At 32.2% G+C, this 17,968-nt stretch overlaps 1 protein-coding gene across 1 annotated transcript in view; it reads left to right on the forward strand.

Annotated features, from left to right (window-relative positions):
- The first annotated feature begins 1,202 nt into the window (after positions 1–1,202).
- The window catches only part of LOC108150543, a 33,920-nt gene continuing 17,154 nt past the window's right edge, over positions 1,203–17,968 (forward strand). Inside the window, exons 1-2 of the mRNA XM_041708877.1 lie at positions 1,203–1,493; positions 15,886–16,176. Coding sequence (XP_041564811.1) covers positions 16,098–16,176 — 79 coding nt within the window. The 5' untranslated portion in view covers positions 1,203–1,493; positions 15,886–16,097. The remainder of the gene's footprint in view (positions 1,494–15,885; positions 16,177–17,968) is intronic.

The following is a 17,968-nucleotide window of genomic DNA, read 5'->3' on the forward strand; positions in this document are numbered from 1 at the left end:
GGTATTATAATTTCAGTCAGAAGTTTGCAACGCAGTGAAGGAGACATCTCCGACCCTATAAAGTATATATATTCTTGATCAACATCACTGGTAGAGTCGATCTAGCCATGTCCGTCTGTCCGTCCGTCTGTCCGTCTGTCAGTCTGTCCGTCCGCTTATATGCAAACTAGTCTCTCAGTTTTAAAGCTATCTGCATGAAACTTTCCCAAAGGTTGTCTTTCTATTGCAGGTAGTATATAAGTCAGAACGAGCCGGATCGGAAGACTATAGCATATAGCTCCCATAGGAACAATCGGAAAAATAAATGAAAAAAAATTATAACTTTGCTGTTTTTGTTTAGTTCTTCGACGTTTAGTAATGGTTAAATATTTCCGATTTACGGTTTAAATTATATCAAAATCGGACGACTATAGCATATAGCTTCCATAGGAACAATCGGAAAAATAAATGAAAAAAATTATAACTTTACTGACATTTAGTAATGGTTAAATATTTTCGATTTACGGTTTAAATAATATCAAAATCGGACGACTATAGCATATAACTCCCTTAGGAACAATCGGAAAAATAAATGAAAAAAATTATAACTTTTCTGTTTTTTAATTTTTTGTTCAGTTCTTCGACATATAGCAATGGTTAAATATTTCAGAATTATGGTTCAGATTTTATCAAAATCGGACGTCTGTATCATATAGCTCCCATAGAAATAATAAAAATATATAAAATAACTATCAAATAATTGAGCTGCTAATCATCATAGCTTCAATGTTTTTAAACATATACGCAGTAAATCATAATTTTAATGTTTTCAAAAATGTTAAATTCATGCAATAGCTGCAAGGGTATATGAACTTCGGCTTGCCGAAGTTTGCTTTCTTTCTTGTTTTTAATTAATATTTAGTTATAAAGTTAAGGTAGCTGAGAGCCAGATAAGGATTTATCCATCCTTTGGCGAATAAATAAATAAATTTTATGCACGCATTTTATATTCTGCGAATGCCTAGACATAGAGCCAAACATGTGTAACAAACATAATTAAGTTGGCAGCAATATTCCCATGTATTCTCTAATTGGAATCCGCTATACACCATATCTCTTTGTATAAGATGTCTTATCATTATATTGTATAATCTTTCATAATAGATACACATTAGAGCAACAATACCTGTCAATCATATTTTTTTAATATTGTTTCTTTATAGATATTGTGTTGAATATAAACTAAAGCTTTGAAATAAATAAAAAGTTTTATTTTATAAGGAAATGGAAAGAGTCTAGACAAGAAAATCGACCCTTTCCGATGTGGACCAGCACCGCAAAATTAAACAAACGTTTTTAACTTGTCGGATTGAATTTTATGTGTAGGGTTGTGAAAGACTTTCGCATACAAGCTCGACTATAACACGCTTTGGAAATGGAGCATCTGGATCTTGCGGTCTATCTTGGCAGCACAACCCAAAGTTGGAATTGTCTGGGCGCATTTGATCAGCAAGGTATGTGCTACGTTTCGAAAAGTAGGACTCAAAGAAAAGAAGATCACGATGGCTAAAGCAAGAAAGGAAGCTAAATAAGGCAACTTGAAGTTTTTAATATATCCTTGCAGCTATTACAAAAGCTAAATATTCTATACAACGACTATAGTTCGATTTGCATACCTATACTAGCTTATTTTGAGTCATTATAATTATTTTGTCCATATCGAAAAAATGCGTACACTGCAGTGTTTCTGTTCAATTCTGTATCACTTGTTTACCTACATACATAAAATAGATTATGCATATGTTATTCTATGGTGTAAAAACTTTAGTTTTAACAATTTTTACAAACTATGTCCAGCTCTAGCATATAACTTGTATTAGAAAGTTGAAGAACGTTCTTTTTGTAGTAGAACAAGCTATCGATCGGTTAAGCAGAACTGGATTTAAAAATATAAGTTAAAAAATTCTGTCATACAAAATACAATTTAATTTTGTAAGGCAGTATATTAATTAAAGTGATGTGGGATGCACACTATATTTTGTTTCAATCTGGTGCTTAAACAAATAAATCAAAAGGATTTTTGACCCATGAGCAGGCCATGTAAGAAGCATGGACGCTCTTTGTTGATAGGTATTACGAGACCGATTCGCCCTGGAAACTGCAATTGTTTGAGCTCGAATGGCATATTTATCGGGCTTATTGGGATATATTAAGCTTCATTGTTGAATTTTTCAGTCAAAATTGTTGGCGCGATAAAATTGTTCATCAATTTCTTGACTCAGAGCCTGGTGCTGTCGAAGAAGAAATGTAAAAATTTTCAATGTAAGAACGTGCGGTGGCATGCCCTGCAAATCAAGTGAATTCATGAATTGAGTTCGAAAACCGACGACTTCGTATAAATTCACCACAGTATCGATATGTTTTCTTATTCCATTTTAAATGGTGAAGTTGATGATATTGGCATCCACGTTTTTATACCCTTGCAGAGGGTATTATAATTTTAGTCAGAAGTTTGCAACGCAGTGAATGAGACATCTCCGACCCTATAAATTATATATATTCTTGATCAGCATCACTATCTATCCATGTGCGTCCGTCTGTCCGTCCGTTTCTACGCAAACTAGTCTTTCAGTTTTAAAGCTATCTGCATGAAACTTTCCTCAAAGTGGTCTTTCAATTGCAGGTAGTACACGTATATAAGTCGGAACGAGCCGGATCGGACGACTATAGCATATAGCTCCCATCGGAACAATCGAAAAAAATAAATAAAAAAAATTATATGTATATTCGGTGTTTTTTAATTTTTTTTATTTCTTCGACATATAGTAATGACTAAATATTTCAGAATTACGTTTTAAATTTCATCAAAATCTGACGACTATAGCATACAGCTCCCATAGGAACAATCGGAAAACAAAATTACAAAAAAAATTATAACTTTGCTGTTTTTGAATTTTTCTATTAGTTCTTCGACATATAGTAATGGTAAAATATTTCAGAATTACGGTTTAAATTTCATCAAATTCGTATGACTATATTATAAAGCTCCCATAGAAATAATATAAATATATAAAATAACTATATAATAATTGAGCTGCAAATCATCATAGCTTCAATGTTTTTAGACATATACGCAAGTAAATTATAATTTTAATGTTTTCAAAAATGTTTAATTCTTGCAATAGCTGCAAGGGTATATGAACTTCGGCTTGCCGAAGTTTGCTTTCTTTCTTGTTTTTATATATTTTTATGATTGTTCCTATGGGAGCTATATGCTGTAGTCGTCCGATCCGGCTCGTTCCGATTTATATACTACCTGCAATAGAAAGACAACTTTTGGGAAAGTTTCATGCAGATAGCTTTAAAACTGAGAGACTAGACTTTTTATTAAAAAATTTAATACGCTCTGGAAGGCTATAAAAATATGAAATGAAATCAATACAAAATTCATATAATATTCATGATTTAAATTAAAACAAAAAATTTATTTTATTGCTAGTAATTAATATTTAATTGTTTAATTCTCCGTTTTTTTTTTAGTTAAATAATAATTGTTTAAATTATTTGAAAAATTAGTCTTATTATTTTTAATAAATGTTTAAATTTTATTTATAATTATTTTTCCAATTGTAGTTATAGTTATGTGAGCGGTGTTAAAAGCACGGAACAATGATTGTCAAACTGTGTGGGAGCTTGCAGTTATGACAGATGTTTTAATTTTGTGTTCAATGCATGTTTTTTTTGTTTTCTCACGTATTTATAGATTTTATAGAAAATATAAAATAACTAGCTTTAAGTTCACTTATATATGTTCTCCACGTCCAAAAGATATTTTGCCGGTGTAAGGGTGTTCTGTTTATGTAAATGTTATGACGTATTTTTAGAATTTGATGATTAGAAAAAGGTATTTAATTGCAATTAAATTGTGTAACGAACTTTTCTTGGTTATTTGCTTGCTACGAATATCGAGCGTCTAGCTCAGAAGATGTATGTGTTCGTCCCCCCAAATTTATATAAACGATATTACCGTATTGATCAGTGAAAACGCACAGAGTATAAAAGGATTTTTATTCGCCGACTTGACCCTCGGCCTAGGTTTGGTAGGTTCCTTCCCATGTTGAACGGCTCGCTGGGTTATGACTGCTGCAGAGTGATGTCTCCGTCGCCTGCTATGCTCGTTTTTTTGCTGCCTTTGGCTCGGCGGGATAACAGGGCTTAGGGATGCGTCACCGTTTCCATAACATGCACTGTGCTCTCAAGGCGTACGCCTTTCGCAGCCGCAGCTTCCTGTCCCTTGCTCTGCCCCGGTCGGTCACACCGGACGTCGGCTAAGTTTCGACCTGACGGTTCAAGCGTACGCCGGAAGCCGCCAACGCAGTCCCTTGGTCAAACGCCAGGTTCTAGACGAACGCTTCCACCCTACCCTCTCTGCCGCAGACTTAAGAAGTCGGCGTATCTGCTGCTCGCATGGCGCTTGTCGTTCGTCGTCCTTGGTGTCCTCGTTGTCCTTGCTCTGCCTCCGGATATGTTGACTGGCTCCGCTCCTTGTTGGCGTAGCGCTCGCGATTCGGTAAGCTGCCGTTGTGGGACTCTAGCGATAAACTGCATACGCATACGCTTTTCGAGACACTAGCTGGACAAACGCGCGTCCTTCCGGGCTAGTTGCACCAGGACCTTGTACAATTATTGCAGGACGATGAGGCATACGCCGGAGTTCGCCAGTGCAGTCCTTGTAGGCAGGTAGCTAGTTCTAGACAACTTTTATTCCGTGCCCACGGTTCCTTGTCGAAGGACTCTATTTGTTCAACTCTGTCGGACACGCCGGGTAGGATGCCAAGCTCAAATTGCGACAGAAGTTGTGACAAAGCGCCTGGACTTAGCTGTGTGATGCCGTAACGACCTCAGCTACCTGTGTCTCAATTCGGAACGTCTCGCCGTAGTGATCTTGCTCATTGTTGACTCCGCAGAGGATATTATAATTTCAGTCAAAAGTTTGCAACGCAGTGAAGGAGACATTTCCGACCCTATAAAGTATATATTTTCTTGATCAGCATCACTAGGCGAGTCGATCTAGCCATGTCCGTCTGTCCGTCTGTCCGTCCGTTTATATGCAAACTAGTCTCTCAGTTTTAAAGCTATCTGCATGAAACTTTCCCAAAAGCTGTCTTTCTATTGCAGGTAGTATATAAGTCGGAACGAGCCGGATCGGACGACTATAGCATATAGCTCCCATAGGAACAATCGGAAAAATAAATGAAAAAAAATTATAACTTTGCTGTTTTTTAATTTTTTGTTTAGTTCTTCGACATTTAGTAATGGTTAAATATTTCCGATTTACGGTTTAAATTTCATCAAAATCGGACGACTATAGCATATAGCTCCCATAGGAACAATCGAAAAAATAAATAAAAAAAAATTATAACTTTGCTGTTTTTTTTTTTTTTTTGTAGTTCTTCGACATATAGTAATGGTTTAATATTTCAGAATTACGTTTTAAATTTCATCAAAATCGGACGACTATATCATAAAGCTCCCATTGAAATAATAAAAATATATAATATAACTATCTAATAATTGAGCTGCAAATCATCATAGCTTCAATTTTTTCAGACATATACGCAAGTAAATCATTATTTTAATGTTTTAAAAAATATTTAATTTTTTGCAATAGCTGCAAGGGTATATGAACTTCGGCTTGCCGAAGTTTGCTTACTTTCTTGTTAAATTTTTATTTAGTTCTTCGAGATATAAATATTTCAGAATTACGGTTTAAATTTCATCAAAATCGGACGACTATAGCATATAGCTCCCATAGGAACAATCGTATAGCTGCCATAGGAACTATCGAATATTTAAGCTGCAAATCTATATAGCTTCAATGTTTTTAAACATACACGCAAGTAAATCATAATTTTAACGTTTTCAAGAGTATTAAGTTTTTGAAATAGCTGCAAGGGTATATGAACTTCGGCTTGCCGAAGTTTGCTTGCTTTCTTGTTTTTTATATTTTTTTGACATTTAGTAAAAGTTAAAATTTCGGAATTACGGTTTAAATTTAATCAAAATCGGACGACTATAATTTTTGGAAGATTAATGTCGTCCGATTTTAAAACAATAAAAATATTAAAAAAAAAAAAACAATTTTTATACCCTTGCAGAGGGTATTATTATTTCAGTCAGAAGTTTGCAACGCAGTGTAGGAGACATCTCCGACCCTATAAAGTATATATATTCTTGATCAGCATCACTAGGCGAGTCGATCTAGCCATGTCCGTCTGTCCGTCCGTCTGTCCGTCTGTCCGTCCGTTTCTACGCAAACTAGTCTCTCAGTTTTAAAGCTATCTGCATGAAACTTTTCCAAAAGTTGTCTTTCTATTGCAGGTAGTATATAAGTCGGAACGAGCCGGATCGGACGACTATAGCATATAGCTCCCATAGGAACAATCGGAAAAATAAATGAAAAAAAATTATAACTTTGCTGTTTTTTAATTTTTTGTTCAGTTCTTCGACATTTAGTAATGGTTAAATATTTCCGATTTACGGTTTAAATTTCATCAAAATCGGACGACTATAGCATATAGCTCCCATAGGAACAATCGGAAAAGTAAATGAAAAAAAATTATAACTTTGCTGTTTTTTAATTTTTTGTTCAGTTCTTCGACATTTAGTAATGGTTAAATATTTCCGATTTACGTTTTAAATTTCATCAAAATCGGACGACTATAGCATATAGCTCCCATAGGAACAATCGGAAAAATAAATGAAAAAAAATTATTACTTTTCTGTTTTTTAATTTTTTGTTTAGTCCTTCGACATATGGAAATGTTTAATTATTTCAGAATTATGGTTTAAATTTTATCAAAATCGGACGTCTATATCATATAGCTCCCATAGAACTAATAAAAATATATAAAATAACTATCTAATAATTGAGCTGCAAATCATCATAGCTTCACTGTTTTTCAGTAAATACTCAAGTAAATCATAATTTAAATGTTTTCAAAAGTATTTAATTCATGCAATAGCTGCAAGGGTATATGAACTTCGGCTTGCCGAAGTTTGCTTTCTTTCTTGTTTAATTTTTTTTAGATTTTTGAGATATAGTAATAGTTAAATATTTCAGAATTACGGTTAAAATTTTATCAAAATCGGACGACTATAGCATATAGTTTCTATAGGAACAATCATAAAAAAAATAAAAAAATATTGTAACTTTGGTGTTTTTTAATATTTTTTTTAGTTCTTCGAGATATAATAATGGTTAAATATTTCAGAATTGCGGTTTAAATTTCATCAAAATCGGACGACTATAGCATATAGCTCCCATAGGAACAATCGTATAGCTGCCATAGGAACTATCGAATAATTAAGCTACAAATCATTATAGCTTCAATGTTTTTAAACATACACGCAAGTAAATCATAATTTTAATGTTTTCAAGAATATTTCGTTTTTGAAATAGCTGCAAGGGTATATGAAATTCGGCTTGCCGAAGTTTGCTTGCTCTTGTTTTTTATATTTCTTTCGGAATTAGCATATAGCTCCCATAGGAACAATCGAAAAAATAAATAAAAAAAAAATTATAACTTTGCTTTTTTTTTTTTTTGTAGTTCTTCGACATATAGTAATGGTTTAATATTTCAGAATTACGTTTTAAATTTCATCAAAATCGGACGACTATATCATAAAGCTCCCATTGAAATAATAAAAATATATAATATAACTATCTAATAATTGAGCTGCAAATCATCATAGCTTCAATTTTTTCAGACATATACGCAAGTAAATCATTATTTTAATGTTTTAAAAAATATTTAATTTTTTGCAATAGCTGCAAGGGTATATGAACTTCGGCTTGCCGAAGTTTGCTTACTTTCTTGTTAAATTTTTATTTAGTTCTTCGAGATATAAATATTTCAGAATTACGGTTTAAATTTCATCAAAATCGGACGACTATAGCATATAGCTCCCATAGGAACAATCGTATAGCTGCCATAGGAACTATCGAATATTTAAGCTGCAAATCTATATAGCTTCAATGTTTTTAAACATACACGCAAGTAAATCATAATTTTAACGTTTTCAAGAGTATTAAGTTTTTGAAATAGCTGCAAGGGTATATGAACTTCGGCTTGCCGAAGTTTGCTTGCTTTCTTGTTTTTTATATTTTTTTGACACTTAGTAAAAGTTAAAATTTCGGAATTACGGTTTAAATTTAATCAAAATCGGACGACTATAATTTTTGGAAGATTAATGTCGTCCGATTTTAAAACAATAAAAATATTAAAAAAAAAAAAAACAATTTTTATACCCTTGCAGAGGGTATTATTATTTCAGTCAGAAGTTTGCAACGCAGTGTAGGAGACATCTCCGACCCTATAAAGTATATATATTCTTGATCAGCATCACTAGGCGAGTCGATCTAGCCATGTCCGTCTGTCCGTCCGTCTGTCCGTCCGTTTCTACGCAAACTAGTCTCTCAGTTTTAAAGCTATCTGCATGAAACTTTTCCAAAAGTTGTCTTTCTATTGCAGGTAGTATATAAGTCGGAACGAGCCGGATCGGACGACTATAGCATATAGCTCCCATAGGAACAATCGGAAAAATAAATGAAAAAAAATTATAACTTTGCTGTTTTTTAATTTTTTGTTCAGTTCTTCGACATTTAATAATGGTTAAATATTTCCGATTTACGGTTTAAATTTCATCAAAATCGGACGACTATAGCATATAGCTCCCATAGGAACAATCGGAAAAGTAAATGAAAAAAAATTATAACTTTGCTGTTTTTTAATTTTTTGTTCAGTTCTTCGACATTTAGTAATGGTTAAATATTTCCGATTTACGTTTTAAATTTCATCAAAATCGGACGACTATAGCATATAGCTCCCATAGGAACAATCGGAAAAATAAATGAAAAAAAATTATTACTTTTCTGTTTTTTAATTTTTTGTTTAGTCCTTCGACATATGGAAATGTTTAATTATTTCAGAATTATGGTTTAAATTTCATCAAAATCGGACGACTATATCATAAAGCTCCCATTGAAATAATAAAAATATATAAAATAACTATCTAATAATTGAGCTGCAAATCATCATAGCTTCACTGTTTTTCAGTAAATACTCAAGTAAATCATAATTTAAATGTTTTCAAAAGTATTTAATTCATGCAATAGCTGCAAGGGTATATGAACTTCGGCTTGCCGAAGTTTGCTTTCTTTCTTGTTTAATTTTTTTTAGATTTTTGAGATATAGTAATAGTTAAATATTTCAGAATTACGGTTAAAATTTTATCAAAATCGGACGACTATAGCATATAGTTTCTATAGGAACAATCATAAAAAAAATAAAAAAATATTGTAACTTTGGTGTTTTTTAATATTTTTTTTAGTTCTTCGAGATATAATAATGGTTAAATATTTCAGAATTACGGTTTAAATTTCATCAAAATCGGACGACTATAGCATATAGCTCCCATAGGAACAATCGTATAGCTGCCATAGGAACTATCGAATAATTAAGCTACAAATCATTATAGCTTCAATGTTTTTAAACATACACGCAAGTAAATCATAATTTTAATGTTTTCAAGAATATTTCGTTTTTGAAATAGCTGCAAGGGTATATGAACTTCGGCTTGCCGAAGTTTGCTTGCTCTTGTTTTTTATATTTCTTTCGGAATTAGCATATAGCTCCCATAGGAACAATCGAAAAAATAAATAAAAAAAAATTATAACTTTGCTGTTTTTTTTTTTTGTAGTTCTTCGACATATAGTAATGGTTTAATATTTCAGAATTACGTTTTAAATTTCATCAAAATCGGACGACTATATCATAAAGCTCCCATTGAAATAATAAAAATATATAATATAACTATCTAATAATTGAGCTGCAAATCATCATAGCTTCAATTTTTTCAGACATATACGCAAGTAAATCATTATTTTAATGTTTTAAAAAATATTTAATTTTTTGCAATAGCTGCAAGGGTATATGAACTTCGGCTTGCCGAAGTTTGCTTACTTTCTTGTTAAATTTTTATTTAGTTCTTCGAGATATAGTAATGGTAAAATATTTCAGAATTACGGTTTAAATTTCATCAAAATCGGACGACTATAGCATATAGCTCCCATAGGAACAATCGTATAGCTGCCATAGGAACTATCGAATATTTAAGCTGCAAATCATTATAGCTTCAATGTTTTTAAACATACACGCAAGTAAATCATAATTTTAACGTTTTCAAGAGTATTAAGTTTTTGAAATAGCTGCAAGGGTATATGAACTTCGGCTTGCCGAAGTTTGCTTGCTTTCTTGTTTTTTATATTTTTTTGACATTTAGTAAAAGTTAAAATTTCGGAATTACGGTTTAAATTTAATCAAAATCGGACGACTATAATTTTTGGAAGATTAATGTCGTCCGATTTTAAAACAATAAAAATATTAAAAAAAAAAACAAGAAAGAAAGCAAACTTCGGCAAGCCGAAGTTCATATACCCTAGCAGCTATCGCAAGAATTAAATATTTTTGAAAACATTAAAATTATGATTTACTTGCGTATATGTTTAAAAACATTGAAGCTATGACGATTTGCAGCTTAATTATTTGATTGTTCTTTTATATATTTTTATTATTTGTATGGGAGCTATATGATATAGTCGTCCGATTTTGATGAAATTTAAACCATAATTCTAAAATATTTAACCATTGCTATATGTCGAAGAACTAAAAAAAAAATTAAAAAACAGCAAAGTTATAATTTTTTTTTCAATTATTTTTCCGATTGTTCCTATGGGAGCTATATGCTATAGTCGTCCGATTTTGATGAAATTTTAACCATAACTCTGAAATATTTACCCATTGCTATATGTCGAAGGACTAAACAAAAAATTAAAAAACAGCAAAGTTACAATTTTTTTCAATTATTTTTCCGATTGTTCCTATGGGAGCTATATGCTATAGTCGTCCGATTTTGATGAAATTTTAACCATAATTCTGAAATATTTAACCATTGCTTTATGTCGAAGAACAAAACAAAAAATTAAAAAACAGCAAAGTTATAATTTTTTTTCAATTATTTTTCCGATTGTTCCTATGGGAGCTATATGCTATAGTCGTCCGATTTTGATGAAATTTAAACCATAATTCTGAAATATTTAACCATTGCTATATGTCGAAGAACTAAACAAAAAATTAAAAAACAGCAAAGTTATAATTTTTTTTCATTTATTTTTCCGATTGTTCCTATGGGAGCTATATGCTATAGTCGTCCGATCCGGCTCATTCCGACTTATATACTACCTGCAATAGAAAGACAACTTTTGGGAAAGTTTCATGCAGATAGCTTTAAAACTGAGGGACTAGTTCGCATATAAACGGACGGACAGACGGACAGACGGACATGGCTAGATCGACTCTACTAGTGATGCTGATCAAGAATATATATACTTTATAGGGTCGGAAACGTCTCCTTCACTGCGTTGCAAACTTCTGACTGAAATTATAATACCCTCTGCAAGGGTATAAAAACAATCTAGCCATGTCCGTCTGTCCGTCTGTCCGTCTGTCCGTCCGTCTGTCCGTCCGTCTGTCCGTCTGTCCGTCCGTTTCTACGCAAACTAGTCTCTCAGTTTTAAAGCTATCTGCATGAAACTTTTCCAAAAGTTGTCTTTCTATTGCAGGTAGTATATAAGTCGGAACGAGCCGGATCGGACGACTATAGCATATAGCTCCCATAGGAACAATCGGAAAAATAAATGAAAAAAAATTATAACTTTGCTGTTTTTTAATTTTTTGTTCAGTTCTTCGACATTTAGTAATGGTTAAATATTTCCGATTTACGGTTTAAATTTCATCAAAATCGGACGACTATAGCATATAGCTCCCATAGGAACAATCGGAAAAATAAATGAAAAAAAATTATAACTTTGCTGTTTTTTAATTTTTTGTTCAGTTCTTCGACATTTAGTAATGGTTAAATATTTCCGATTTACGTTTTAAATTTCATCAAAGTCGGACGACTATAGCATATAGCTCCCTTAGGAACAATCGGAAGAATAAATGAAAAAAAATTATAACTTTTCTGTTTTTTAAATTTTTTTCAGTTCTTCGACATATAGCAATGGTTAAATATTTCAGAATTATGGTTTAGATTTTATCAAAATCGGACGTCTATATCATATAGCTCCCATAGAAATAATAAAAATATATAAAATATCTATTGAATAATTGAGCTGCTAATCATCATAGCTTCACTGTTTTTAAACATATACGCAAGTAAATCATAATTTTAATGTTTTCAAAATTTTAAATTCTTGCAACAGCTGCAAGGGTATATGAACTTCGGCTTGCCGAAGTTTGCTTCCTTTCTTGTTTTATAAATGTAATTTTATTTTGCTGGTTTTTTAAAAATTCTGAGTTTTTAATAATTTGACAGTTCAGAATTACGCTTTTCATTTTATTAAAATCGGAAAACGACATCATATAGCTGCCATAGGAACTAACGAATAATTGAGCTGCAAATCATCATAGCTTCACAGTTTTTAAACATATACGCAAGTAAATGATAGTTTTTAATGATTTCAAGAATATTTAATATTTGCAATAGCTGCAATGGTATATTTGCTCTCTTTCTTGTTTTTATATAATTTCAAATGGTATTTTAATTTCAGTCAGAAGATCACTTTTCCGACCCTAATAGCACCATATAAAATATCTGATATCAATTTTTGTGACGAAAAATGAATATGCATTCGACCAAATAAATACACTTTTTAAATGTTCCCATTCGTAACGCTAAACTACAAAATGTATGTGTAGGCAAAATACCTGTATAAAGCGGTTCGAATGGAAAACTCTGGTAATGGAAACAGTATGAGCACCGGTAAGCGTGCTCAAGGAGACTACTATATAGCCGAAATTTTCGAAGTCAACTCAGAATAGTCCGATCTTAAAAAATGATATAGTAATGCTAAGAGTTTAAGAAAGACATTTGGTTTCGGAGAAATGGAGGTGAAAGTGCAAACAAAATGTTGTCTTTTACTAGAGCTTTTGGGGCCGGTGGAGCAAAAAGTCTTACATTTATAGCATGGATGTATTCTCGCTTTAAAAATGCGTCCGTTTTTGGTTTGTATGTGCGAAATAATGCGATGTTTGAGGGTTTTGAAACCATTTTTACTTACTTATTTACAATCTTGACATAATTTCTTCAAGTATAATATTTACGGAATTATAACCAAAATAAGGTTTTTGTGTTCACAGTTTAGTAATTGTTTTGAAAATGCCAGTAAAGATTTCCTTTTATTTTCGAGTTCTTATAGCTTTTTAGATTACGAAACTTTCGACATATCACACAAACACCTCCTAACGAGGTGACGAAAAATGGATCGGCATTCGACTATATAAATACACTTTTTGAATGTTCCCATTCGGACCGCTATATCCAGGAATTTTCCAAGTGTATAAAAACAGCGATGTTATATTTATACCCTAGCAGAGGGTATTATAGTTTCCGTCAGAAGTTGGCAACGCAGGGAAGGAGACATCTTCGACCCTATAAAGTGCATATATTCTTGATCAGCATCATTAGGAGAGTCGATCTAGCCATGTCCGTCTGTCTGTCCGTCTGTCCGTCCGTTCCTGCGCAAACTAGTCTCCCAGATTTAAAGCTATCAGCATGAAACTTTCCCAAAAGTTGTCGTCCGAATTTGATAAAATTTAAACCGTAATTCTATTTAACCATCAAAGCTGCAAGGGTATATGAACTTCGGCTTGCCGAAGTTTGCTTCCTTTCTTGTTTTTATTATTTTTCCGATTGTTCCTATGGGAACTATATGCTATAGTCGTCTGATCCGGCTCATTCCGACTTATATACTACCTGCAATAGAAAGACAACTTTTGGGAAAGTTTCATGCGTATAGCTAAAAACTGAGGGACTAGTTTGCGTAGAAACGGACGGACAGACGGACATGGCTAAATTGATTTTCCTAGTGATGCTGATCAAGAATATATATACTTTATAGGGTCGGAGATGTCTCCTTCACTGCGTTGCAAACTTCTGACCCTCTGCAAGGGTATAAAAAATTATAACTTATTTTAATTTTTTATACCCTTGCAGAGGGTATTATAATTTAAGTCAGAAGTTTGCAACGCAGTGAAGGAGATATCTCCGACCCTATAAAGTATATATATTCTTGATCAGCATCACTAGCCGAGTCGATCTAGCCATGTCCGTCTGTCCGTCTGTCAGTCTGTCCGTCCGTTTCTACGCAAACTAGTCTCTCAGTTTTAAAACTATCTACATGAAACTTTCCCAAAAGTTGTCTTTCTATTGCAGGTAGTATATACGTCGGATCGGACGACTATAGCATATAGCTCCCATAGGGACAATCGGAAAAATAAATTTAAAAAATATATATTTTTGGTGTTTTTTAATTTTTTTTTTAGATTTTCGAGATATAGTAATAGTTAAATATTTCAGAACTACGATTAAAATTTCATCAAAATCGGACGACTAAAGCATATAGCTCCCATAGAAACAATCATAAAAAAATAAAAAAAATTTTAATTTTGGTGTTTTTAATATTTTTTTTAGTTCTTCGAGATATAGTAATGGTTATATATTTTAGAATTACGGTTTAAATTTCATCAAAATCGACGACTATAACATAAAGCTCCCATGAAAACAATAAATATATTAAAAAATACAACTTTTAAAAATTTAAACTTTTTATACCCTTGCAGAGGGTATTATAATTTCAGTCAGAAGTTTGCAACGCAGTGAAGGAGACATCTCCGACCCTATAAAGTATATATATTCTTGATCAACATCACTGGTAGAGTCGATCTAGCCATGTCCGTCTGTCCGTCCGTCTGTCTGTCTGTCAGTCTGTCCGTCCGCTTATATGCAAACTAGTCTCTCAGTTTTAAAGCTATCTGCATGAAACTTTCCCAAAAGTTGTCTTTCTATTGCAGGTAGTATATAAGTCAGAACGAGCCGGATCGTAAGACTATAGCATATAGCTCCCATAGGAACAATCGGAAAAATAAATGAAAACAATTATAACTTTGCTGTTTTTTAATTTTTTGTTTAGTTCTTCGACGTTTAGTAATGGTTAAATATTTCCGATTTACGGTTTAAATTATATCAAAATCGGACGACTATAGCATATAGCTTCCATAGGAACAATCGGAAAAATAAATGAAAAAAATTATAACTTTGCTGTTTTTTAATTTTTTGTTTAGTCCTTCGACATTTAGTAATGGTTAAATATTTTCGATTTACGGTTTAAATAATATCAAAATCGGACGACTATAGCATATAACTCCCATAGGAACAATCGGAAAAATAAATGAAAAAAATTATAACTTTTCTGTTTTTTAATTTTTTGTTCAGTTCTTCGACATATAGCAATGGTTAAATATTTCAGAATTATGGTTCAGATTTTATCAAAATCGGACGTCTGTATCATATAGCTCCCATAGAAATAATAAAAATATATAAAATAACTATCAAATAATTGAGCTGCTAATCATCATAGCTTCAATGTTTTTAAACATATACGCAGTAAATCATAATTTTAATGTTTTCAAAAATGTTAAATTCATGCAATAGCTGCAAGGGTATATGAACTTCGGCTTGCCGAAGTTTGCTTTCGAATAAATAAATAAATGTTATGCACGCATTTTGTATTCTGCGAATGCCTAGACATAGAGCCAAACATGTGTAACAAACATAATTAAGTTGGCAGCAATATTCCCATGTATTCTCTAATTGGAATCCGCTATACACCATATCTCTTTGTATAAGATGTCTTATCATTATATTGTATAATCTTTCATAATAGATACACATTAGAGCAACAATACCTGTCAATCATATTTTTTTAATATTGTTTCTTTATAGATATTGTGTTGAATATAAACTAAAGCTTCGAAATAAATAAAAAGTTTTATTTTATAAGGAAATGGAAAGAGTCTAGACAAGAAAATCGACCCTTTCCGATGTGGACCAGCACCGCAAAATTAAACAAACGTTTTTAACTTGTCGGATTGAATTTTATGTGTAGGGTTGTGAAAGACTTTCGCATACAAGCTCGACTATAACACGCTTTGGAAATGGAGCATCTGGATCTTGCGGGCTATCTTGGCAGCACAACCCAAAGTTGGAATTGTCTGGGCGCATTTGATCAGCAAGGTATGTGCTACGTTTCGAAAAGTAGGACTCAAAGAAAAGAAGATCACGATGGCTAAAGCAAGAAAGAAAGAAAGGAAGCTAAATAAGGCAACTTGAAGTTTTTAATATATCCTTGCAGCTATTACAAAAGCTAAATATTCTATACAACGACTATAGTTCGATTTGCATACCTATACTAGCTTATTTTGAGTCATTATAATTATTTTGTCCATATCGAAAAAATGCGTACATTGCAGTGTTTCTGTTCAATTCACTAGGAACAATCGGAAAACAATGAACAAAAATTATAACTTAGCTGTTTTTAAATTTTTTCTTAATTCTTCGACATATAGTATTGGTTAATTATTTCAGAATTACGCTTTAAATTTCATCAAAATCGGACGACTATCACATAGCTCCCATAGAAATAATAAAAATATATTAAATAACTATCTAATATTTGAGCTGCAAATCATCATAGCTTCAATGTTTTTCAACATATTCGCAATTAAATCATAATTTTAATGTTTTCAAAAGTATTTAATTCTTGCAATAGCTGCAAGGGTATATGAACTTCGGCTTGCCGAAGTTTGCTGTCTTTCTTGTTTTTTTATTATTTCTATGGGCGCTATATGATATAGTCGACAGATTTTGATGAAATTTAAACCGTAACTCTAAAATATTTAACTACTATATGTCGAAAAATTAAAAAAAAATTAAAAAGCAGCAAAATTATAATTTTTTTTAAATTTCCTATGGGAGCTATATGCTATAGTCGTCCGATTTTGATGAAATTTAAAGCGTAATTCTGAAATATTTAACCCTTTCTATTTGTCGAAGAACTAATAGAAAAATTAAAAAACAGCAAAGTTATAATTTTTTTTGTATTTTTTTCCGACTGTTCCTATGGGAGCTATGATATAGCCGTCCGATTTTTATGAAATTTAAACCGTAATTGTGAAATATTTAACCATTACTATATGTCGAAGAACTAAAAAAAAGCAAAGTTGTAATTTTTTTTATACCCTTGCAGAGGGTATTATAATTTCAGTCAGAAGTTTGCAGCGCAGTGAAGAAGACATCTCCGACCCTATGAAGTATATATAGTCTTGATCAGCATCACTAGCCGAGTCGATCTAGCCATGTCCGTCTGTCCGTCTGTCCGTCCGTCTGTCCGTGTGTCAGTCTGTCCGTCCGTTTCTACGCAAACTAGTCTCTCAGTTTTAAAGCTATCTGCATGAAACTTTCCCAAAAGTTGTCTTCCTATTGCAGGTAGTAGGATCGGACGACTATATAATATAGCTGCCATAGGAAAATATAACTTTGCTGTTTTTTAATATTTTTTATTAGTTCTTGGACATATAGTAATGGTTAAATACTTCAGAATCATCAAAATCGGACGACTATATAATATAGCTCCCATAGGAACAATCGAAAAAATAAACAAAAAATTATAACTTTGTCGTTTATTTAATTTTTTTGTAGTTCTTGGAGATATAGTAATGGTTAAGTATTTCAGAATTACGTTTAAATTTCATCAAAATCGGACGACTATAGCATATAGCTCCCATAGGAACAATCGTATAGCTGCCATAGGAACTATCGAATAATTAAGCTGCAAATCATCATAGCTTCAATGTTTTTAAACATACACACATGTAAATCATAATTTAAACGTTTTCAAGAGTATTTAGTTTTTGAAATAGATGCAAGGGTATATAAACTTCGGCTGGCCGAAGTTTGCTTGCTTTCTTGTTTTTTATTTATTTTTATGATTGTTCCTATGGGAGCTATATGCTATAGTCGTCAGATT

This window comes from Drosophila elegans, unplaced genomic scaffold (genome assembly GCF_018152505.1).
Source record: "Drosophila elegans isolate 14027-0461.03 unplaced genomic scaffold, ASM1815250v1 contig_405, whole genome shotgun sequence".
NCBI lineage: Eukaryota > Metazoa > Arthropoda > Insecta > Diptera > Drosophilidae > Drosophila > Drosophila elegans.